Genomic DNA, 25,640 nt, shown 5'->3' with positions numbered 1-25,640 from the left:
TTCAGCTTTCAGGTCTGGGAAGAAAAAAAAAACAATATTATTCTATTTATTCATAAAAAAATTTTAACTCTAAAAATTTCACAACTATTTTCTCTGCCCATTTATTTTACTGTTTTACTTTGGAAATCCTACTTCCTTTTGTTCCATCAGATGATCTTAAAACACATTTTAACAGGCAATAATCTTCAGATTGAGATTAATTTTTAAAAAGTCAAGAAAACAAAAAACAGTTAATTTTTCTTAAGTTAAAATTCAGATTTGTGGAATTAAAACAGAATTTTCCATTTCAGGAAAATAAGTTAAATGAATCTCAAACTTCTGATATGAAAGTCTTAAAGTTGGGAGAAAAATATCCACTTTCCAATATTTGATTCAATATTTTCTAATTATATGAAGTAAAAAAATTCAAAGAAAATCTCTGAATTTGCAGCTTTTTGGTCACATTTCGCACAAAAAAGGCCAATTTCTCAAAACTTTAAGTTGTAACTTTATGAAATGTGCATTGATATTTCAATATTGATAGCAGAACTTCCTACTTTTTAAAGTTTTTTTACAAATGTGTCTGACCTTCGGAATTTTAGTTTTTTTGAAAAGTAATAATTCTTTAAAGCATTTTAAACATGTAAAATAGTCAATTTAACTATCATAATGACTGAAGTTTGTGAAAAACCTTTTTCACTCCTGTTGTCATGAAACCAAAATGTAACTCGACTTTAGTAATAAAATGAACAAACTGTCACTTTTAAAGTTTTATTTTCACACGGAATGAAAATATATTTTTGAACCGCAGCTGCAGCAACACAAGAAAAACCCAAAACTAATAGAACCATGAATCAACTTTACACTTTTAAATTTATTTTTTATATGACAAAACCCCAAAACACATGAAGACATTTAAATAATCCTGGTCACGGGCAGCTTTAATAAACATAAATCCAAATGAAGTTTCTCATAGTAACGAAGGTTATTTGAACCAAACATGCCAGATTTCTTATTCATCATCATCTCAGGGAACAAAACAAGAACTTTTTCACCTTTAACTTCTCTAATCAGTGTTTTTTTTAACAGCATTTTGTAACAAAAGACCCTCAGACCCTCGCAGAGCTGCAGAGAAAACCAGCCGAAACCTTCAGTCTGTTAAAAAACCAGCAGCTAAACGAAGAAAAGCTTCAGAGGCTGCAAATGGACATTTGTTGGGTTTTATATGCTCACATTATTGATATGAAAACAAAATAAATATTTAATCTCCCTTCATCTATTTACAAAATGATTTCATTTAATTTCAGTAAAATAAATTCATAAAACGTATTTTTATTTTCTTCATGCATAGAGCTTTAGTGACCCGTTCGCTGCAGCTCAGGTGGGTTTAAAAGTCTTTAATGACGTTTTGGATCTTCCACCGCTGGCCGCTGCAGTCCTGGATCACCAGAACCCTGTTCACCATTTCCAGGCAGCGCTTCGTCTGACGGTTCTTCAGCTGTTTTCCCTGGAACACAATTAAAAAAAGGGTCAAAGGCAATAAAACTTGGTTTACTTTTGAGCCGTGCAGTAAGTCTGAACTGGTTCTGAGGTCCAACCTGGGTGAAGTCCCAGTATATCCCCATTCCTTTCTGCATGGCCTCTTTGCAGTTGAACAGACCCGGCTCGGTTTTCTTCTCCCCTCTGTCGGTCAGACAGCGGTTGTCGTTGTACTTGTGGGACTTGATGCCGCCGATGTACATCTCACCAGTTTCACGGTAATAGGCCATCTGGAGTAGAGACAGGAGAAACGGAGAGGAAAAAACTGTTTCCTCCCACATTCCTGTCCTTTTTCCTTACAGTTAAATGTTTCAGATCATCAAACTAATTTTATTAGACAAAATCAGATATGGTTCTGAAATAATACAATTATTAAAGTGTGCCTTACAACACTGTGAAACAATAAACCACTTTTCTTTCTTGCATTGTTCATGCTGCTAATTAAATGCGACTGAATGATTTTCGACCCGCAGGAAGAACGTAGGCGTCACCGTGCGGCGCTCTGTAAAGATGGCCGCCGCCGTCTACGGTTAGGATCGGTTAACAAGTCATTCTTAGACAATCAGATTTTACTTTTCTCTGTTCTGCCTATTTTGAGCTGTTTAAGGGCCTGTCACTTTAAATCCAAATAAGCTGCTGCTGGCCACGCCCCCGATTCAGGGTTAAGTTGGCTGCAAACAGATGAGCAGTCATACAAAAGCAGAAGTGACGTCTCCTGCACATTCAACCAGAATGCAGCAAGTGGTTTCTGGATGGTGAGTCAACAACAAACTCCTGTCTTTTCCAGCAGCCGTTGTACAGCACATATGGTGGTAAAACCAGCTGAACAAACCTGCTGGAACTTCCTGGGGTTGGTAGGTAACAGGGCAGTACCTGTTGATATGTGATGTCACGTTCTAGATGTTTTTGAAAGGACTCACTTTCCAGACACCAAAAAGAAACATTTCATTAGAAAAAATGTTTTTTAAAACTCTTTGAATGTTTTCAGAAGAAGAAACTGAAATGGAAGTAAAACGTTTTAGGTGACTAAAGTTCTGAATCTGAAGCTCTGCAGGCCTCACTGTCTGTTAAGGTCAAAGGTCATAGGACTCCATAGGACCAGAACCACGGCTGACCCAAAGGAACAGAAAAACTCGCCTCATATTTACCAGAAACAGCTTGAAGATCAAGACTTTGATAGCATTTAATTTTTACTCTGATTCCGTTTTTCTGGTGTTAAAGTTTATTCACTGATCTGAAAAATTTAAATGCAACAAAAAGAAAATCTGTAAGGGACTGAATACTTTTCCACAGCGCCATTTGGGCCGGTACCGACCGCTTCTCTTACCTGCGGTCCGTAGTAATGGCAGTCGAAGGAAATGGGCGTGTCGCCGGGGACCGGACCTTGGTCGATGCACAACTCAGAGTCCAGGTTCTTCAGCTGTCAAGAGAGGAAGAGGAGGGTGAGGAAGACGCCGGGCTCCGTCCTGCCAGCGGAGAGCAGCAGCTGCTTACCGCGCCGTAAGCCAGCAGGTTGTCCCAGGGGTCCAGTTTGGGGTAAACGTTGTCCAGGTACCATTTGAACGGTTTGCAGTTCAGTCGTTCTCTCAGTTTCTTCCTCTCAGAAACGTCTCCGATGTCGATACCGTGATTCTGCACAGAAACAAAACGGATCCATCTGCCTGAAATCTTCCCTCACTGCAATCCAAACCGTTTTAAAGTAAAACACAAACCTGCAATCAGCACGTCAGGCTGCGACTATCGATTACTAATCAATTATTTTCACAATTAATCGGATCAAAAAAATTGGCACGGTCTGCATATTTTTTATTCATCCCCTTAAATCTATTTTACAGATTACTAAAAGTACATTAACAGATGCAAAGAAGCAAATAATTCAATAATTTTTTTTTAATTTAAAAAAATAATTCTGTATAAAATGGAACATTTCCAGAAAACGATTTTAAAAATTTAGGATATTTTTTTTTTATCCAGCAAAGAACTACAGAGATTTGACTGCTTTGCTTATTCAATTAAAATATTGTACGTTTATTTATTTCGCAATTTATACTTGTTTTTGCAACTGCAATTAAAAATGAGCAATTGAACATTTTGTGCCAAAACACCACAGATCCGATCCGTCATCAACGAGGCGAGCTGCTCAAGTTCTTTTAGGAATAAAAATGCGGCCAATCTGTCTGTTTATTTTGTTATTTGCTTTTTCTTGTTTATGTAGATTTTAGATGGGATTTAGTGAGAAAAAATAAAGCTAAATTTCTAAACTGGCAACACAAAACGTGATTTTGTTTGGGGGAAAAAAATGTAAAATTATTCTAAAATCTGGGCGGACTGAGCAGAACACGGCGCCGCTCACGGCGCCGCTCACGGCGGCGTTCACGGCGCCGCTCACGGCGGCGTTCACGGCGACAGTTTGAATTAAAACCCGAACCTGATCCAGTCAGACTGCAGGTAATGATGGCTGCCAGTCATTGCTGTGCAGCTCCTGATGAAACGGCGTTTGCTTTACGCTCATGCGTTGCTTCCTGTCTGCGGCTCTCGTACCTCGAAGGGAAGATTCCAGGCCAGGTTGATGTTGTGTTTGTATTCGTCCATCCAGATCTCGGCGACCCTCAGGGCGTTCCTCTTCATGGCGGGCGACAGGTCCAGCATGTAGGGCTTGTGAAAACGCTCGATGTGGGCGATCTTTGAGCAGGGAACGACCTCGATGCTGCCGCCACATGTCCACACCTACAACCAGAAACATAAAAATTATTATTAAAATCTGGCATTATTTCCCTCTTGTCGTCCAACCACAGACTTCACCGCTACTCCAACACTAAACTCTTATTTATGTTATTTAAATAAAGATTTTCCAAACAAAATATTTCTATTGCAAGCAGTTTTAAATACAGTGCAATTATTTTTCTCTCAATATTTTCCTTCATGCCAATAATCCCTTTGTTTTATTAGAGCAGAAAAACCTGAACAAAAAAGTATGAAAGAGAGCTTTTAAATTAGTCGTGGTGTGGTGGTTTTTAGGTCTCCTCGACTTCATTTCTCTTGGCTTCCTGCTTGTTGTGGAATAAATCATCAGAATTTTCTCTGACTGAAATAAAAGCTGCAGACTTTGCCATCACTACTTTAACGACGAGTTGAGCGCTGAAAACATGATGTCACACATTTTACAGCTCGATTCTCCATCTGTTTGCTAATTGATGCTGGCTAGTCTGAAGGAGCAGAGTGGGGGAGGAGCTGCGTCTCGAAGGCAAGGCTAGGTCCAACCAGAGAGAAAAGAATTTCTCAAACATTGAAGACCGACGCCACGGGTTTGTTTTCTCAACTGAAGCTCTTTTCAAAGGCTGATAAATATTATTTTGGCGCTTCGACGGTAGAACAGAAAGCAAACACACCTGCTAACCATTATCAATGTTACTGGAGTAAACACCAGGAGGCGCTGCAGCTTGGTAACGCCTTGAGTCAAACTTTTTAGATGTACTCACACGAATCCCAAGCTCGACGTTTTCTCCACCATAAACTTTCATTCCTTCGTCGAGGAGTCCGATTTCTCCCAGAAACTTCCTGTCGGCCACCAGGATCCCCATGACCGACGGACTCCTGCAGCGAGAGACGAGAACCGCAGATCCATTTATTCTTCCTGAATCGTTTTAATGCCACTGTGTTTAAAGGGGCTGCAAAGACATTTCATAGCTCAAAGAAAATCCACTTTTCCACTGATAGATCACTTTAGCATTGGGGAAAATATCTGGTTATAAAATAATTTTCCAATGAAATTAGTAACTTTTTTTTATAAAATTAATATTAAGGAATTATTTGTTCCTATATCTTTCTAAAATGTTATTTAAGTTAACCATCTTATTTCAGGTCTATTATCATATTTACACTAGAAAAAGCACCAAAAATACTAAATACTAGTAAAATTTGTGTTTTTGCAGTGCAGCTGAGACAAGTTAACTAGTTTGATATTTTATATTTCCCAACAGCGGCAGCAACAAACAGCAGGAAGAGATTAACATATTGTCTGTGTAACTATAAAAATAAGATAGAAATTATTTTTCCATGTGTAACAAGTTTGTATTATTCAATGTAACGGGTGTTCTTGGGGCCCCCTGGTGGTGTGGAGGCCCTAAGCAGCCGTTTCTATTGAGGTTAATAAGAAACATTAAATCAGGTTTGGGAATAAATGCTTTGATGTGAACATTTACTGTGATGATCATAAACGACTCGGAGTCTCTGGTGTTGGCTGTTAAGACGCTGATCGTCTCTCATGCTGAGGAGTTTGGATCCTGCTGGAAGTTCAGAGCTGAAGGATGAACTTACTTTCCGGGCCGGGAGCTGTCGTTGTGCTTGTAGTAGTCGGGGGCGAAGCCCTCATACATGCACCACAGCGCCCAGTCGAACGCGTGCGCCGCAGGGAGGTACTGGATGACCTTCAGATCGTCAAAGTTCACCCTGTCGAAGACGGGCGAAACCACCGTGGTCCGGTCGGCTTTGATCTGCGTCAGCAGCGGTTCGACCCTGAGAGGCAAACGAAACAAGAAAAAACATTCTTCATAGTTCTGCTTTTAGAGACGGAACTTCACCAGGACTTGCTGCAGCAGTGAGGTCTTGCTGCAGCAGAGAGGTCTTGCTGCAGCAGAGAGGTCTTGCTGCAGCAGGGATGTCTTGCTGCAGCAGGGATGTCTTGCTGCAGCACAGAGGTCTTGCTACAGCAGGGATGTCTTGCTGCGGCAGAGAGGTCTTGCTGCGGCAGAGAGGTCTTGCTGCGGCAGAGAGGTCTTGCTGCGGCAGAGAGGTCTTGCTGCGGCAGAGAGGTCTTGCTGCGGCAGAGAGGTCTTGCTACAGCAGGGATGTCTTGCTGCAGCAGAGAGGTTTTGCTGCAGCAGAGAAGTCTTGCTGCAGCCTGCCTGATGTATAAATGGGTGGAGTTTGAAACGCAGAGGGAGCATCGGAGGAAAAAAATTGTTCCAGCTCAATAATAAATGTATTTTGAGTGCAGACTGTAACGACGTTATAAAAACTTGTTTGCTTGCTGTCAGTAAAACAAAGGTGGAAACAGCCGGCGGGAGCCGCGCCTGCATGACAAGCAGCAGAACAGCTGCTGAACGGACCAGAGAAACTGATCTGGTCAGTTTGGGATCAACAGTATCAGCACAAACAGGGTGTGTTTACTTTACCCCACAGATGCTGAATGAAACTGAGGTCTGGACTCTTTCCAGGTTCATGCAGAAGGTTTCACTGTTAGAGGAGATCCGGTAAGATTCCTCCAGAGGTTCGGACGGATTTGTGGCTGGAGAGTCCAAACTGTTTCCATTATGACCCCAGAGAGAAATTACAGGCCAAAACGTTTCCATTTCTTAAAACCAACAACAGTTCTATTGAAATTGTTTTATCTGCTTCATGCTGAAATAAACCTAGCATAACATATTTTACACAAATAAAATTACATTTTTGTAGGAAAGGAATGTATAAATCTTTCTAGATTTAATATTTCAGAACAGTGTAATTATTTATCCAAAAAAGGCAGTTAGTTATTAGCTACGCACTCTGACCTTGACTGAAAAAATGTGAAAAAGATTTAATCTATTTTCTCAACAAAAACACAAATCATTCTTTTTTAATACTTGCTGCAAAGTTTTAATAATGTAATTAAAAGCAGATGTTTGTGCACCAAGGTCTGCTTCATGAAACTGTGACATATTTGTGAGAAGACTTTAATTTGTGGGTCAGAACGTCTGCATCAACCTCCTGCTCTGGTGGGACCAATCTGCATCACTGAGGGACCATAAATGGCCCCCGGGCCACTCTTTGGACACCCGGGGATAAAAGAGTTCTCATTCAATTTTTCATACAAAGTCTGAAAAATCTTTCCATTTCTCTACTTTTATGTAAATAACTGCTGAACATTTACATTTCATCCACATCAAAATGGATGAAATGTAAGTTAAACAACCTGAAACTCAGACCTGGAGCTGAACCATTAAAACAACATTCATCGTTTATCAGATCTGATTTCCAATATTGATCATTTTCTTTTCTAAAAACAAAAATGCTGATGTTAAAAGTTAATGAGAAATATCCTGCTACTAATAATTTGATGCTGATGTGTTTAAAAATGAATTTATTTATCCCTATCTGCAACATTAATTTTATTTTATTTTCATATTTTACATGCAATAGCTCCATTACAATAACTTCTGATTTCCTTTATTCTGGAAATGTTAAAACTTTTTTTCTCATGTGATTAGACCAAAATTATCAAGTCCAAAATACCTTTAAGGCAAAAATTACAACAGAGCGAGAGTTAGAGATGAAAACTGTCGGGTTTTGTTCTTGCTCAACAATAAGCGTGCAATATTTTATTGTTGTCTATTAATTCAAGGAAAGCAGCAGGCTCATTAAAACAAAGGAAAGCAGTTTGCATATTTTTTGGAGACTTATTTGGAAAAAAATATGTTGAAAAATTGAGTATATTCTCATCAAAAGAACAGTGTTTGGGTCTCTCTTATTGGAAATACTTGTTGTATTTGGTCAAGCTTAATAAAACAATTAAATGCAGATTTTGGTTAATTTCAATATGATTTAAAGTAAAAGTCACTGAAAAATAAAAGTTGGGTATTAAAAGTTGAACAGCTTCTGTTTTATCAAACCTTTTCTGATTCTCATAAAATCAGACGATGATGTCATTCATGTCTTTCTAGGCTCCTGATTGGTTAATTCAGAGCTACGGCCTATCAGACTGTGCAGCCCAGCTGCAGAAACTGGTTTCCAGTTGGGGTTCTGCTCCTACCACAGCTCATGGACTTCGATGTGAGCGTCCAAGATGGCCACCACATCGGCGGTGGCCGCCCTCCAGCCAGACGCTCTGGCGAACGCCAGGCCTTTCTGCTCCGTGTGCCTCACCCTGGCAAACCGCAGGCCCGGGTTCTCCTCCTCCAGAGACTTAACGTACGCATCAAGGTCACCTTTCAGGTTTTCTGGAATGAAAGCAGAGAGTTGAATCCGGTTGGACAGACAGGAGATGTGAAAATAGAGGAACTGGAATGCAAAGCAGATTCAAAACAAGTGACACAAAAGATGCTTTGATGTGAACAAGCAGCAAGACATGAATCAACCACTTTATTGTTAACACTTCTCACAAAACTATAGTCAGGACAGGTGTGCAAACGCAGTGTTTCCTGCTCGTATCTGTCTCTAGTCTCTCCAGTTTACTGACAACAAGCATTCATTTCAACATGCATCAACTAACAGGCTGCATTTCATAAAACTCAGTAGAAAGGAATTATTTTAGTTTTTAGAGCAATACAGCTGGAAGTTGATATTTTGTTTTTAAGGGAGCCGGATTGTGTAAAATAGACCTTTCTGCCTTTCTGATCTTCCCATTATGTCAAGTTGATCAGCAACAATCCCTCCCGGAACCAAACCGACCCGGAACCAAACCGACCCGGAACCAAAGCGACCGGGAACCAAAGCGACCGGGAACCAAACCGACCCGGAACCAAACCGACCGGGAACCAAAGCGACCGGGAACCAAACCGACCCGGAACCAAACCGACCCGGAACCAAAGCGACCCGGAACCAAACCGACCCGGAACCAAACCGACCGGGAACCAAAGCGACCGGGAACCAAAGCGACCGGGAACCAAAGCGACCGGGAACCAAAGCGACCGGGAACCAAACCGACCCGGAACCAAACCGACCCGGAACCAAACCGACCCGGAACCAAACCGACCCGGAACCAAAGCGACCGGGAACCAAACCGACCCGGAACCAAAGCGACCGGGAACCAAACCGACCCGGAACCAAACCGACCCGGAACCAAACCGACCCGGAACCAAAGCGACCCGGAACCAAAGCGACCCGGAACCAAAGCGACCCGGAACCAAAGCGACCCGGAACCAAAGCGACCGGGAACCAAAGCGACCGGGAACCAAAGCGACCGGGAACCAAACCGACCGGGAACCAAAGCGACCCGGAACCAAAGCGACCGGGAACCAAACCGACCCGGAACCAAAGCGACCGGGAACCAAACCGACCGGGAACCAAACCGACCCGGAACCAAAGCGAGCCGGAACCAAAGCGACCGGGAACCAAACCGACCCGGAACCAAAGCGAGCCGGAACCAAAGCGACCGGGAACCAAACCGACCCGGAACCAAAGCGACCCGGAACCAAAGCGACCCGGAACCAAAGCGACCGGGAACCAAAGCGACCCGGAACCAAAGCGACCGGGAACCAAAGCGACCCGGAACCAAAGCGACCCGGAACCAAAGCGACCCGGAACCAAACCGACCCGGAACCAAAGCGACCGGGAACCAAACCGACCCGGAACCAAAGCGACCGGGAACCAAAGCGACCGGGAACCAAAACCGACCCGGAACCAAACCGACCCGGAACCAAAGCGACCCACCGTTGGAGCTGTTGTCGTCCACCAGGATGATTTCCTTCAGCAGGTGTTTGGGCGTGCGGTCGATGATGCTGCGCAGCGCCCTCTTCAGGATGGACAAGGCCTCGTTCAGGTAGATCAGCACCACTCCCACCGTCGGCAGGTCCTTCTCATAGGTCCTCTTCAAACACCTGCAGAATCGTGTTCAACAAACCGTTTTATCAAAGTTCATTTGGATGAACTTGTGAAGTGAAATGTGAGCAAACTGGCGAAGGGTTAAAGGTCAAATGATTGCTCTATCCACGATAAGGTGGAAAGAACAGAGAATCAGGGCTGGAGAAGAAAGTTATGATTCTTACCAATAAAAAGATGCAAAAAGATTTTAAAGTTATAAAGATTTTGTGTTTTTAAATAGTCATTTCAAAATCCAGCTGCTGTTAATAATTTGATGTTAATGTGTTTAAAAAAAAGAATAATTTCTTTCTTTCTAAAACTGATGCCAAATTTGACATTTCTTATTTTATTTATTAAAAATGATTTTTTTTATTAAACTTGCTGTTGTTTCTAGAAAAGCTTCACGAAACCTTTTACTGTTCATTAATTAGTTTAAATTGAGTCGGATTCATTTTCCATCTGTATTGTTACTGCGTTTGTACATTTTGTGTTATGAATATCTGTCTTATAAATAAGAGACAAATGGATACATCATAAAATTAACTACATTTTGTCATTATTACAATTTTCTTTTCATTATTTACACTTTATTTTTGTATTGTTTTCAGAAAATGATTTTTCTCGTATTTCAACTGTTGCACGACTTTATTCTCGTGTTATTTTCACTGTATTCTCTTGTTACTCCGATTTTACTCTGAAAATGAAGGAAAATATCAGAGCTGGTCGTCTAATATCACCAGATAAAGTCAGTTTTACCCTTTTTCTCTGGTATCGGGCAGCGGTCGGTCCAGAGGAAGGCGATCGCTCAGGAAAACGTTGTATCCGTACATCTCAAACAGAGACTGGGCTTCTTTTTGCTCGTCCGCGGACAGATGCTCCCCCCAGTCCTTGAACAGGGCCGAGTTGGGGAACAGTTTCTTGGACTTTTTCTGCGGGGCGGGAGCATCTTGGTGCTGCTGCTGCTGCTGCTGCTGCTGCTGCTGCTGCTGCTGGTCCTCCCTGAGCTGCACGGCTTGCTGCAGGACGTCTGCAACCTTCCTCTGAGTGTCTCGGTTCTCCTCCAGGATCTGTTGCATCACATCCTGTCTGCGCTCAAATCCTCTGAGGATCTTGGCTGCAAAAACAAGAAATCCACAAAGTAAAAACACAAATTTAGCTCATCGCATCTCATCTGTCTAAATTACAGTTTTAAAGAAATTCCTGTAACATTACGGGCAAAAAATAAGAAACGACACAAAATAAGACAGAAGAAAATTCCATTTCAAATTCTTCCTCTTCTGTTGTATATAAAATATACAACAAAAAAAACATAAAAAGTTTAATAAAACATTTTATTAAACTTGAACTAATTTATAAAATTTATGTAGCATATTTGAAAAGACAATCTAAATTGTTATTCAATATAAATGGCTTTTAACCAAGATAATAGGCCAGTTTCCTTTCTTTTTTTCTTTCAGAAGAATAGGTACGACTCAAGAAAGAGCAGTTAGGCTAGAGTTTGCAGCTCCGAGTGTTTTGTATTTGCAATGTGAATATCATATTTACATATTTACAACCACAACATTGGGATATGCAAATGGCCATCAAGGAAAAAAAACAAAACAATGAAATAAAAAGAAAAATAGAGGAGAAAAGAAGAAACACAACAAAGGGAAAAAACAAATTAATCAATCGTTCCCAAAGTTCATCTTACAACCCCTTAGTCCATCCACCCCGAATGGGGATTAATCAGGCTCGCAAACAAGGCGAGTATCCAGGGCGTGGTTCACGTCCTGGGTAATTGAAAGTCCAATCAAAGAAGGAACAGAGTTCTTTGTAGGATTCTCCTACCAGCTGGGTAGAAGTAAGCAGTCTTCTGTCACCAACCGGTGAAATCTTTCTTTGGCTCTAGGCCTGGTCTCATAGCTCACCATCCACCTGGCCTGTTCCGCAGTTTTGTGTCATACTACCGGATCTTTTTCATCTCCCTTTCCGGCTCACAATAATGGGCTCCTGCCAGCTCTGCTCCTTCCAACGCGTTCTACCCTTCACGGCCTTTCGCTTGAGCTAATATACCTAGCCGGTAAACTGGAAAGGTACATGTGACCCCAGTACTCAAACGCGATTGGCTAAATGATAATCTCGCGAGAATCACTCATAATACTATCAAAACATCGCGAGATTTGAGGCTAAAAGGCAAAAGAGTAGAACATCAGAGGAATTGAAGGTTTAAAATTACACTCGGGTTACATCCTCCCCCCTTAATTCCATGCAACACCGGTGCATGCTAAATTATCTGAACACTATGACGCACAGGAGCATCTAAAACAGGTTCAGCAACCATTTCACCATAAGCAGTAGCTAGACTGTGTAAAAGATTTTGCACTACAGAAATTAAAGGATTTCCTAAAGCAGCATACTGAAAGCGCTTAATTGGTTTTGGCTCTCGACTAGACCGACGAATTGACTGTTCAGCTTTTAAACCATCACTAGCCTTATGAGCAGCTATAGGTGATTCAATGGAATGTGATGCTGGCATGGTCGAATTTGGTAATGTCTCTACTGGGCCATGGCTCTCCAAATCTTCAGATGGGCTTAGCTCAGGAACATGTTCAAGTTCAGGTGAATTTCCTGGGTCCATCTGATCTTGTGAAGGAACTTTTTCCAGGGCTGGAAGTGGATCCATAGCATCAGACAGTAGAGACAACTTATCCTCATCAGATGAAGGATTCTCTTTTCCCATCTCAGGAACTGAGACTCTGTTTATGGGCTGGGTAGGGCATGTCCCCTCAACACTGACCTTCACAGTTGGTAAAACTGAAAATCGAGATGCCCTCCAGTCCTCATCCTCCTCATCTGGGCTTTCCTCCAATTCTTCCACTGGTTCTTGTAGACTGCGGGTCTGCGGCCTATGAGCCGGTGTGGAAACTGGTGGGTCAACTTCAGTCTGAGGAAGAAATCCACAAGGGAGAAGAAGGTCGCGGTGCAGAGTCCGGGTCCCTCCAGAGGGATCTGCTTCTGGTCTTACAATATACACAGGAAGCTCACCCACACGACCAATCACCACATAGATGTTTGTCTCCCACTTATCCTCCAGCTTATGCTTGCCTCTGAACCTCACATTTCGGACTAATACTCTATCACCTTCTTCAAGACTTGCTGGTTTTACTCTCTGATCAAAACAAATCTTGTTTCTTCTTGCCATCTTTTCTGCATTTTTAGAAGCTAGCTGAAAACTTTCCTTCAGCCGAGAACGCAGGTTCTGCACATATTGAGAATGTGATTGGGATGACGAATCTCTGAGAGGCAAGTTGAAAGCTATGTCAACAGGAAGTCTTGGACAGCGACCAAACATCAACTCATATGGAGTAAAACCTGTAACCTCATTTCGGGTGCAATTATAAGCATGAACAAGTGGCTTGACATACTCTTTCCATATAGTTTTCTGCTCTGGCTCCAAAGTACCCAACATACTGAGCAAAGTTCTATTGAACCTTTCAACAGGATTTCCACGGGGATGGTATGGCGTGGTGTGTGACTTTTTAATGCCAGCAATATTGCAGAGCTCTTCAATGAGGTGAGACTCGAAATCAGGCCCTTGATCCGTGTGCAGGCGTTCAGGAAACCCATAATGCACAACAAAATTCTCCCACAGACATTTTGCAACGGTCTTCGCTTTTTGATTGGCTGTTGGAAAAGCCATAGCATACTTAGTAAAATGATCTGTGAGGACAAGAATGTTTTTAGTGTTGCTTTTATCAGGTTCAATTGATAGATAATCCATGCACAGGAGCTCAAGTGGCCGGCTTGTCTGGTTATTCACCAATGGTGCAGCTCGTTCGGGCAAAGCTTTTCGACGAATGCAGCGATTGCAAGTTTTAATCTTGTTTTCTACATCTACAGACATGCGTGGCCAGAAAAACCTAGCTCTTACAAGGTCAAGTGTTCTTTCAATCCCCATGTGCCCCAAAAGATCTCGCAAATGATTGCGAACAGCTTCAATGTCATTTGGATGTATAGGGCGAGCACGATGTTTAAATGGGGTCTCATCATGAAGATGAATGTGATGCTTCACCCGATCAGTACATCCAAAGTCAAGGTCATGATGAGAAAACACTTCTGGTATTTCTTTGAGTTTAGCAATAATGTGATCTTTCCAATCAGGAGAAACCGGAGAATCTCCAAATTCAAACTGGAGATCAACTTTGTCAGTGTTCCTGGGCTGCATATTACAACAGGAAACCTCAGAAAGAAGCTGAGGTGACACTGTAATTTCTGCAATAATAGCAGACGGTGACAATGTTATGCTCTGTTTTGACTCATTTGTGATAACCACTGGGATCTTATGAGGTGTATGCTTGGGCAATGACACCAGACAACTTTTCACACACAATCCTCCCGGCAAAGGAGTAGATGGCTGCTCAACTAATGCCCAACTGCTAACCGGCAGCAAGCTGGTATGGGCATTCCCTTCTAGAACTCTGGTATGGCCTGCTGAAATAACTACAGGCGACTCACTATCTAATGCTACGTCACATACACTGGGTTCTTGGGTCTGCTGATGACGCAACTGAAGCAGCTTGAGAACAGCTTTATAGCAATACTTTGATAGGCTAAAGCTAACACGTTCATCTTTCAGATGTTTGTCATACAATGAATCAAGAGTGTTCATTCCTATCAGAACATGGGACTGAGTTCCACTTTTAACATCTGGAACCACAAGTGCCAGAGTACAAACATCCAGATCAGTGCCAATAAACTCTTTGGGAAAAATGACCGTCATTTCTATATACCCTAAGTATGGGACAGCTTGGCCTGCAGCTCCCTCTACTTATAATAGCTCACTTAATGGTTTCACAGGTTGATGAGAAAAATACTGATTGTAAAATGAAACTGGTATTGTAGTAACTTGGGATCCTGTATCTAACAGGCATTGAACTTGCTCCCCAGCTATTATTACTTGACCAGTACATTTTGAGCCAATCAACCCTTGTGGCAATTCTGCAGCCTCAGGAGTTACATGAGACAAATTAGTACATCTTATAGGTGTCTGCTTGGTGGGACTTTGCTGGTCCTCTGCAGTTCCCGTTCGCCCCTCAACGAGAACCTGATTCAGTTTAACGACAGGGCACTATGCGGGTTCATTTTCTGCCACTTCTTCTGCTTTTCCATTAACTGTTTCTTTTTGGCAGCAACCAGTAAAGGATCAGGAGGGTTGTCACACTTAGGTTTTATATGTCCATCTTCCCCACAGTTGTAGCAGTAACCTGGCTTGGGTGATGAAGATGCTTTTTTGTGAGAGGGTTGAGACACACTTTTACTAGTTTGTGGGGACTGACTGAACTTGGCAACATGCATAGATTTTGGCAAAATGGGCGGGTTCTGACCGGACTGAACACTTGAAAGAGCGGCCAACTGTTTTTGTATATCAGCCAACTGCTTGGCAAGTTGCTTGGTGATAACAGTCAAATTATCATAAGCACTTTGTTCTTCAACTGGTGCACAAGCATGATGTAAATGTACACTAGCCCTGGGTTTACTGGAACCAAGATGCTGTTTCATACGCTGAGCTTTGGCAGCTTCTCTGTCTTCTTCTGTTCTTAGCAACAACAACAATTCTGCAAAAGACGGTGGTTTTGACTTGCGCTGTTTAAGCTGGAGCTCAGAAATTAAGGTGTTATCCCAACATCTACGACAGAATTGATTCAGCAGATGCTTTTCAAAATCAGCAGCCAATACTCCACCCCTCCGTAAGGCATGGTTTAGAGTCACTTGCAAGCGTTGTAAATAAACTGATGGCTTTTCACCTGCGTCTTGAAACTGCTCCATAAATTTTGCATACAGTTCATCGCCATCTTGGACCGTTCCATAGGCAGAATCCAAGATTCTGAGGTAAATTAAAGGAGGAGCATCTGGTTGAAGATGTTTAACCATGTCTGCAGCTGGTGGTAACAAACTGTCAAATATCCTTCTAGAACGCTGTAGTTCTGATACAACAGGGTCTTTTAACAGTAGGTCAACACTGGATCGCCAAGTTTCATAGTCTGTTTCATGTTGTGGTCTTGGAGTTCGACCAGAAAATGATCTAAGCTTCAATGAGGACATGTGTATTGCATTGTCATCACTTTTCATGATATGCTCAACCACATACCTCTGGACTCCAGGTGGGTTGATATCTGACAAAGACATGGCTGGCAAAGGTCCAGAAGGACGTGACGTATAGTGTGCAGTAGGATCAGGTTGAACATGTGGCGACTCCCCATCCTCTGCAGCGACATCTTCTGGCTTAAGATGAAAACCACCCTTGGTTGCCATCTTTGATGTAAGGGAAGCAACCATGGCCAAATCCTCTTCTTCTGGGGAAGTCTTCAAAGAAGATGGGACTGGACAAAGTTCAGTGATGGATTGGCCCAGTAGAGACATTACACGCCTGAAGACATCTGTGTAATCCTGACCTGTAAGCTTAGCCACATTTTTCATTTCACTCAGGTATGTTTCAGTTATTATTTTAGTTTCTAACTCGGAGCAAACTACTGACAGCTCTTCAATTTCATAAGTAATTTTTTTAGTTTGGCAAACATACGTGTAAGGCAAGATTTTACACAGCCTCTCCAAAGCACTCCCTGATGAAAACTCAAAAATTATGCAGTTATAGAAATCTGAGTCAGAATCAGTTATAAATTCAAACTTTTCCATTGACCCGTATCCAGTCAGAAAATCAGCCACTTCATTATCAGTCTCTGAGTTCGTTGCATGTCTAATCAACACTGCGTTAGGCATTTTAAAACCACATTTCACCAAAACATCCATTTTAGCAACAACTAGCAACTGCAACACTCCAGCTTCTGTACAACTGCTCCTGGCTAGCTCACCACTAATGTATGTAGCATATTTGAAAAGACAATCTAAATTGTTATTCAATATAAATGGCTTTTAACCAAGATAATAGGCCAGTTTCCTTTCTTTTTTTCTTTCAGAAGAATAGGTACGACTCAAGAAAGAGCAGTTAGGCTAGAGTTTGCAGCTCCGAGTGTTTTGTATTTGCAATGTGAATATCATATTTACATATTTACAACCACAACATTGGGATATGCAAATGGCCATCAAGGAAAAAAACAAAACAATGAAATAAAAAAGAAAAATAGAGGAGAAAAGAAGAAACACAACAAAGGGAAAAAACAAATTAATCAATCGTTCCCAAAGTTCATTTTACAACCCCTTAGTCCATCCACCCCGAATGGGGATTAATCCGGCTAGCAAACAAGGCGAGTATCCAGGGCGTGGTTCACGTCCTGGGTAATTGAAAGTCCAATCAATCTTTGGACCCAATCTTTGTAGGATTCTCCTACCAGCTGGGTAGGAGAAGTAAGCAGTCTTCTGTCACCAACCGGTGAAATCTTTCTTTGGCTCTAGGCCTGGTCTCATAGCTCACCATCCACCTGGCCTGTTCCGCAGTTTTGTATCATACTACCGGATCTTTTTCATCTCCCTTTCCGGCTCACAATAATGGGCTCCTGCCAGCTCTGCTCCTTCCAACGCGTTCTACCCTTCACGGCCTTTCGCTTGAGCTAATATACCTAGCCGGTAAACTGGAAAGGTACATGTGACCCCAGTACTCAACCGCGATTGGCTAAATGATAATCTCGCGATAATCACTCATAATACTATTAAAACATCGCGAGATTTGAGGCTAAAAGGCAAAAGAGTAGAACATCAGAGGAATTGAAGGTTTAAAATTACACTCGGGTTACATTTAGAAAAAAGGGAACCTCGTAGGTTAGTTGATTAATGGACGACTAAACTTGAATGTCACTGGCATAGAAATTAAACGGCAGGTTGAGTTTGGCTGAACTTGGTGGCAAATAAAACCTTTTAGGACAGAGAGTGTTTAAATGACAACAGATAATATCTGAAAATACAGATTATGTATCTAAATCTGCTGTTCTTGGTTTTTTATTGACTAAATAGCTTTTTTCTACCAGTTAAAAAATATATAAATGAAGTCAGTAATACTTCCTGAGTGGTTTATAATTTTCTTATGCAGATTTTTAGATTTTATTTGTGTCATAACTATAAAGTTTATCACCGTTAAAGACAAACGCAGAGTCAGCTCAGGTTGTAAAAGAGGAACGACGTAACGCCAGGTGCAAACTCTTAAGATCATCTGAAAACAGATCAATTATTCAATTCACTTTATTCAATTCATTTTTCCCGTAAATTGTTTTAAAATTGCGGTTCCACTTTTGAGCAAAGTCCTGGGTAGGATTTCAACTCCAGCCTGTTTATTTGAGTCCAGAGATAAAATAATAAAATTGTGACTTTCACAAGAGCAGACTGAGCACTGGGTCGAAAATAAATCTAAAACAAGGTTGTTTTCTAAAAACTATTCTAACAAAGTAAAAACAACTTTTTCTATAAACATTTGACAAAAAGAGAAACCAGTTAGAGAAAAGAGAAACCAGGAAGGCGTGTTGCTGCTTCGGACTAAATAGGAACATTTTAAAATTAATAAAGACTTTAATAAAATAAAAGTATAGCATGACTGCGATCTTACTTTATGTCTTCTATGTTTTTTATCTTGAACATACATTTATAACAAATGCATATTGAAAAAACATTTTTTTTCTCTGACTTCACTTTACAAAGAATTACTTTGTGATCGGAAAGAAGCAGAAATATTCCAAACCAATAATCTATAAATGATTTTAGTCTTTGGCTTTTCTTAAAGTCGATGAAATAAAGTTAAATAAACTTCAAGTGCAGGGCTTCATTTTTAGCATAAAATATTTATACATTTCTCTATTTTTGTTTATTCTCTAGTTCAAATATGACATAAATAATTTTACAGCTCATTGCAGTAAATCATCAGATGGCAGATTTCTCTGAATCATCTCATTTTTCCAACTTATCATTTTTGTTTAAAGGTTCAGAAAAAGTTGTTTTTGCTCCTGTTTTACATTCATTTCAGTCCAATTTGAGAAATTAGACCAAAAAAACCCAAGTTGTGATTTTGAGTCATTTTTGGTGAGATGTGTCAGAAACCGGAAGTTAAAGTCCAATCATCGGTCGGGATGCACAGAAACTCACTCAGGTTGTTGAGGCTTCGCTCCAGTTCGGAGAAGCTCCGGACGGCTCGGTCCGGGTCCGGGTCCATTTGCCTCTCGGTTCTGTCCCTGGGCTCCGGTCCGGTCCGCAGGAACATCCCCACGAACAGCAGGAGGCCCGCGCACCCCACGATCAGCACCGGCCGCTTGAAGGACACCGCTCTCATGATGGAGTCGAACCGAACGGAACGGAACCGAGACTTGGAGCAGCCAGCCTGCAGCACCGATAAAACCTCCTGCACCGACAGGTTCTGCAGGACCCGCTGCTTTGGGACGCGGTGATGCGCGGCGCAGGTGTGTCCAATAAACAGTGACGTCAGCTGAAATAGCGCGCGGCAGACGTTATAATTAAAACGCCAGGAGCCTGTTGGTCAACTTCACCAGCATAGCAGAACATTTTCCATTTCTAACAATCAGGATGACGCAGGAGGGCGAGACGGTCCACAAGTTTTCATACCCCTGAACATCCAGGCAGGTTTATGATTTTAACTCATAACGATCCAAAAATGATGAAATATCCCTTTACACTCAAAAAACTGCTTGTTCAATTTACTTAATACAGGCATAAGTGTCAACAATTCCCACGAAACTTTGATATGTGTTGTGTATGGAACACTAGTTCAAAATAAATGATGTCCAAGCAGACGACTGGAACAAGCACATAGCAACATTTTATTTCCAAACGGGAACTCACTTCTTCTTCTGTAGTTACAGGTTCTCTAACCAGACTCTCAAAAACCACGAGAGCGCCACCTACAGAGTTTCATTAATTTCTGTGTCTGGAACACCACAGCTCCTCCCCTGTAAAATCAGTACTTCTCAATCAAGTATACATTTTTCAGGATTTTTTTTTTTCGTATGAACATAACTGAAAACAAGAAACTTCTTCTAACTCTCATTTAGAGTTGTAATTTCAAGTTCAGTCTGTCAGGAGGACGCCGGTTCCTCACTGGACGAGTGTTCCTTTCGACTGTAGGCGAAGACATGTCTATTGGTGGACTTCCAACAGTTTTTCTTCCACCTGTTGATCCACACCTTTAGTTGTAACAAGATCAACATCCTCATTCCAAAAGTTTCCTGTAGACAAGTCTGTCTGGATTTCCATTTACACCCAGAATCTGATTTACATGTCTTTTAACACATTTTCCATTCACTTCCACACTGTAAGTTACAGGACCCAAAATCTCTTGTACAACTCTGTTCAACCACTTCTCCCCTCCCCTGTAATTCTTTACTAAAACAGGTTGACCTACTGTGAACACTCTAAGACGTGGGAGCATTGGTTCCGTTCTTTGTTGCATCCTCTGAGAAAACTGGGGTCTGATCAGTGACAGTCTTGTTAGGCCCGAGCAGCTAAGCGCTGCGAAGGCCTATTGTTTCTGTACTGTTTCTTATTAGGCCCGAGCAGCTAAGCGCTGCGAAGGCCTATTGTTTTCCTATTGTTTATTAGGCCCGAGCAGCTAAGCGCTGCGAAGGCCTATTGTTTTCCTATTGTTAGGCCCGAGCAGCTAAGCGCTGCGAAGGCCTATTGTTTTCCTATTGTTAGGCCCGAGCAGCTAAGCGCTGCGAAGGCCTATTGTTTTCCTATTGTTTATTAGGCCCGAGCAGCTAAGCGCTGCGAAGGCCTATTGTTTTCCTACTGTTTATTAGGCCCGAGCAGCTAAGCGCTGCGAAGGCCTATTGTTTTCCTACTGTTTCTTATTAGGCCCGAGCAGCTAAGCGCTGCGAAGGCCTATTGTTTTCCTACTGTTTCTTATTAGGCCCGAGCAGCTAAGCGCTGCGAAGGCCTATTGTTTTCCTATTGTTTATTAGGCCCGAGCAGCTAAGCGCTGCGAAGGCCTATTGTTTTCCTACTGTTTCTTATTAGGCCCGAGCAGCTAAGCGCTGCGAAGGCCTATTGTTTTCCTATTGTTTATATTAGGCCCGAGCAGCTAAGCGCTGCGAAGGCCTATTGTTTTCCTATTGTTTATTATTAGGCCCGAGCAGCTAAGCGCTGCGAAGGCCTATTGTTTTCCTATTGTTTATTATTATTATTATTATTATTCTTCCACCCAAATGAATTGGCTTTTTGGGGGCTTTATCATATTCAAAAACTCACCAAACTTGGCGGAGGCCTTAAGCCTGTTTAAAATTTACGTATTTTAAAGTCGTCGCAAAAATTGCAACAGAAATGTCTCTACGGCGCCACCTAGAAATTGGAAAAACACCCTTTTTTACCCTCTGCTATTCACTTACTTTATCGTAGAGACATGAAATTTGGTACACTTGTAGAACTCCCCAAGACGCTCAAAATTTATAATTAATGTCATAGTGCAAGTATCACAGGAAGTCAACCATTTTTGATTGAAGTTCCCATTTTGACCCCATTTTTGCCGATTTTTGCCTTTTACAGCCTTTGTATTTGATCTATCTCCTCCTACGGATTTTGATTGATCGACGTCAAACTTGGTCAGTCTGTTCATAAGGCATGTCCCATCTAAAGTTATCTAAACGGTGAGTTTTTGAGTATGCTGAAGGGGGGTTAGCAGGGGTCAAAGTTCACCTACTCGCCATAAATAAATAAACTGCTATATCTCCTACACAGAAACTCACAGAAGCATCAAAGTTTCTGTGATTGATCATCATCGGGTGTCCTACAATACCCTATGGTCGAATGATGACATCACTTAGGCCACGCCCCCTGAGAACAGGAAGTGTAATGTTTTACTGTGAACTGTCGCTATCTGACCCCTTTGACCTCATCAACATGAAACTGTGCCCAGACACAGAAAACATGTTGGTGTATTGAGGATTCCAACCCCGACCAGCTACGATAGAGCAGGTGGGCATGGTGGCGTGGCGAAGTGACCTGTAACGCCATCGCCATACGTTTGGCTCTCAATTCCACATTTTCGGGCCCAGCTGCTGCAAACTCATAAGGATGGACCCTCATCCACTCCCCAACAGGAATCCATCACAATATTTGGTGGGCGTAGCCTAATTTCTCTATAGCGCCCCCTAGAAAACTTTAAATGATCAGCCCCAAGCCATGCTTTAACCTACAAATACGAAACTTTGTACACATGTGTACCTTGTCAGGACGTACAAAAAAGTCTCTTGGAGCCATGGTCTAAACCCCACAGGAAGTCGGCCATTTTGGATTCAAGTTCGGTTTTTGACCCCATTTTTGCCGTTTACAGCCTTCATATTTGATCTATCTCCTCCTAGGGATTTTGATTGATCGGCTTCAAACTCGGTCAGTCTGTTCATAAGGCATGTCTCATCTAAAGTTATCTAAACGGTGAGTTTTTGAGTATGCTGAAGGGGGGCTAGCAGGGGTCAAAGTTCACCTACTCGCCGTAAAAAAATAACTGTTATATCTCCTACACAGAAACTCACACAGGTACCAAAATTACTGTTGTTGATCATCATCGGGTCTACTACAATACCCTATGGTCAAATGATGACATCACTTAGGCCACGCCCCCTGAGAACAGGAAGTGTCATGTTTTACTGTCAATGGTCGCTATCTGACCCCTTTGACCTCATCAACATAAAACTGTGCCCAGTCACAGAAGACATGTTGGTGTATTGAGGATTCCAACCCCGACCAGCTTCGATGGAGCAGGTGGGCGTGGCGGCGTGGCGAAGTGACCTGTAACGCCATCGCCATACGTTTGGCTCTCAATTTTCTTTTTAAAGTTTTATTTTTTTTAATAATTTTGTTTTGTGGGTTAGAGTACAAACATTCATTAATTTTGGCTAGAAATAATACAAACATCGTCATTCAGCAAAACCTTTATTGTGTTACTCAGCTCTGCTGAGTAACACATTCTGGTCAGTGTTGATGGAGTACGACTGGCCTCTGGTGGCGCAATACTGGTACTGCTGGCGCAATACCATTATTGCGCCAGCAGGAGTCACTGGTACTCCATCAATGAGAAAACAAATCAAGTTCGGTTTTTTTCGGACGGCCGTGAAAACGTTTCCAGCGCGTCTGCCGTGATTTCCAAAAGGACAGCGATTACATTTAACCTGAAATGTTATATGTAAGCCCTAAGATAATTTTTGTTGGCTTAAAACACGGAGTAAATGTAGCGTTTTGTTAATGACTGTTATTTCCTACCGCAAGTAAATGCATCATTTCCCTCGTCTCTGCCTTAATGGCCAGTCAAGGGCAAAAACAAATTTAAGCAATTTGATTGGTTGAGAAGGACTGCACGTTCTGTAGCTGTGCTAATACTTACTGTTATGTACTGGCAGTCGGCAGGAGATCGTACATGGTTGAGGTTCGGCGCATTACGCTGTGGACTGTACATTTTTTTTGCTAAACTGTTGGAGCAGCTAAGTTTTCCTGAACATTATGCCTGGTTTATGGAGCCACAGAACCGGACCACGCTAACGTTTGCTTCGGTTTTGGAGCTGCAGACCCGAATGACGCTCATGAGCCGGAACTGTCTGTTGGAGACGAGTTTTATTGCCGTTCGTCTTAAAAGTGGTAACTGGAGATGCGGTGAGTGAAGCTCAGTTCACACTACACGATTTTAGAAAAGTCGGCCAATTCTGAAAACGTGAGAGAACACACACTAGCCTATTTAAAAGCGTAGGTGTAACGGGTTCGTTCTAAGAGTGTGAGGTTTCACTCGAACACATTCTAATACCAGCTACGAAATACCTTCAAATTAAAATTCTGCACTACCACAGCTGAATTTGGAGTAAACAAACAAACATGGACAACGACGTTGAATTGGTAACTTTAGTTTGCGGACTTATTTTAACCCAAAAAAGACGTAACCAAAATCAAAGCTTTGGATTAAGAACTGGAGATATCGTAAGCTAGGATTATATGTGTTGCATCGCAACATGGAGTGAGTTTTTTTTTCATAAAAAAACTGTTTTCAATGTTTTTAGAAAATCAAATGGGAGTTATCCTTTCCCCCCAACTGACCGCGAAAGCTTAACGTAGCCTATTCCAGCTCCTTTAATTTAAACTTATTATATTGTTTAAATTGTATTATGACTGCAGAATAAAATCAAATGCGCCATTTCAACCAAAGATTGGAATGTGCTTCTCAACCAGATGTACTCTGTGCAATAATTTTATAATTATCTTTCATTAAAAAGATAAAAAAAAAGTCGGAGGAACACCACAGAGATTGGATGAATGAGCAAAGATGATTAAAGACAGTCAATATCCCCGATTTTAGATCAAAGCGGTCCCGATGTTCCACCGACTGGACCCGATCGGTCGTAACACACCACACACTACAGGATGATCGGTTACGATTGTTGAGAGCGACAATCTTACAACGTTCTGAGTTCTTAAGACTGATACTTGGGGTTGTAATATTTACTTGGACCACTTGCTGTGATTAATACCTAATTATTGAGAGAGATTAACCTGTGCTTTTGTTCTAATGTACTGAAAGTTAACTGTGCTCTCTGAATGTGCATTGCCCTTGGTTTATTACTGATCAGAAGGGTTTATTAAACTGATACATCTTAACCTTTACCATTTTCCTGACTCATTTTAGGAAAATGTTAAAGTTGCACTGCATTTAGATCTCAGTTGCAGTTAACAAAGCATGTGGGTGTGGCTTAGTGTAAAACTTTCACTATTTGCCATGAAACATAAACATTAAAAAACTTCCAATGCAAGATCACAGCTGCATCACACTTCCTGTGTTTCTCTATAGAACAGTCCTGAACACATTTCCATGGTCACTTGATGAAATCACCCTAGCCCGCCCACTTTTCAAAGGCAATCACCAGTTTTTTTTCTCCTGTGAGTTTTACTGTTATTCTATCATATATATGGGTTTCATCATGTGAATACTGACTTAAAACGACAAGATGATGAACTCTGTGAATGCTGGCTGCTGACCAACCGCATTGGGGTGTAGAAATGGCGAACTGCAGTTCTTCACCATGTGCATATGATAGGCTCTAAATGATACGTTGATCATCCGACTGGCGCCAAATTGGATATGTATGACCTTTGTTGACCTCTAAACACCCCAACAACATTGAAATGTATTTTGACTCCACTGCGCCAACTACATTAATACGCCAGCTATATCTCCTCGCTATATCAACGAATCTGCACCACATTTTTTGTGCGTCGTCAGGAAGTGCCGCCGAACGCATCGATGCGTACCGCCTGGTGGACGGGCGCGGAAACCGCGCAACGACTTCTGTGTTAGAACGTGGGGAGCGTTGATGGAAACGGAGCAACAGTTTCCGCGGTGCGGGCGGAGGTGCTGAAAACTGCTGAGAGTATCTGTGGTGGCTGGCGTCGGGCGGCGGTTGCTAGTACCCTGCGGTGGCAATAGGCCGGAGCGGCGCTTGGCTGCGAGGGCCGCTCGAGGCTGCTTGCAGCTTTAATTATTATTATTATTATTCTTCCACCCAAATGAATTGGCTTTTTGGGGGCTTTATCATATTCAAAAACTCACCAAACTTGGCGGAGGCCTTAAGCCTGTTTAAAATTTACGTATTTTAAAG

The 25,640-nt window shown here is 41.9% G+C and overlaps 1 protein-coding gene across 4 annotated transcripts; it reads right to left on the bottom strand.

Annotated features, from left to right (window-relative positions):
* Window positions 1–736: 736 nt before the first annotated feature.
* On the bottom strand, window positions 737–19,713 carry LOC129359675 (probable polypeptide N-acetylgalactosaminyltransferase 8). 4 transcript variants are annotated; one of them, XM_055029471.1, is made up of 11 exons: window positions 19,141–19,713; window positions 10,831–11,188; window positions 9,925–10,091; window positions 8,306–8,492; window positions 5,836–6,033; window positions 4,998–5,112; window positions 4,060–4,245; window positions 3,013–3,150; window positions 2,846–2,938; window positions 1,578–1,748; window positions 737–1,486 (listed from the first exon to the last, which is right to left on the bottom strand). In XM_055029471.1, the coding sequence occupies exons 1-11, from the start codon at window positions 19,322–19,324 to the stop codon at window positions 1,367–1,369; spliced, it is 1,917 nt and encodes a 638-aa protein (XP_054885446.1). In that variant the 5' UTR covers window positions 19,325–19,713; the 3' UTR covers window positions 737–1,366. The 4 variants fall into 4 exon arrangements, with proteins under 4 accessions (XP_054885446.1, XP_054885455.1, XP_054885472.1 ...); XM_055029480.1 differs by lacking the exon at window positions 19,141–19,713 and adding an exon at window positions 16,205–18,554; XM_055029497.1 differs by lacking the exon at window positions 19,141–19,713 and adding an exon at window positions 12,854–13,050.
* Window positions 19,714–25,640: the final 5,927 nt, after the last annotated feature.

Source organism: Poeciliopsis prolifica, unplaced genomic scaffold (genome assembly GCF_027474105.1).
Source record: "Poeciliopsis prolifica strain line A6 unplaced genomic scaffold, Auburn_PproV2 SCAFFOLD001, whole genome shotgun sequence".
Taxonomy (NCBI): domain Eukaryota; kingdom Metazoa; phylum Chordata; class Actinopteri; order Cyprinodontiformes; family Poeciliidae; genus Poeciliopsis; species Poeciliopsis prolifica.
This window is presented reverse-complemented; position numbering and strand designations above follow the sequence as displayed.

What these genes read in the sequence shown, in the direction of transcription:
- LOC129359675 (XM_055029471.1), bottom strand. Translation starts at nt 19,324, where the DNA reads ATGAGAGCGGTGTCCTTCAAGCGGCCGGTGCTGATCGTGGGGTGCGCG. An exon ending in CCTGGAATCTTCCCTTCGAG is followed by an intron (nt 3,151 to 4,059) that starts GTACGAGAGCCG and finishes GTTTCTGTGCAG; the next exon opens with AATCACGGTATCGACATCGG. An exon ending in TATACTGGGACTTCACCCAG is followed by an intron (nt 1,487 to 1,577) that starts GTTGGACCTCAG and finishes ATTGTGTTCCAG; the next exon opens with GGAAAACAGCTGAAGAACCG.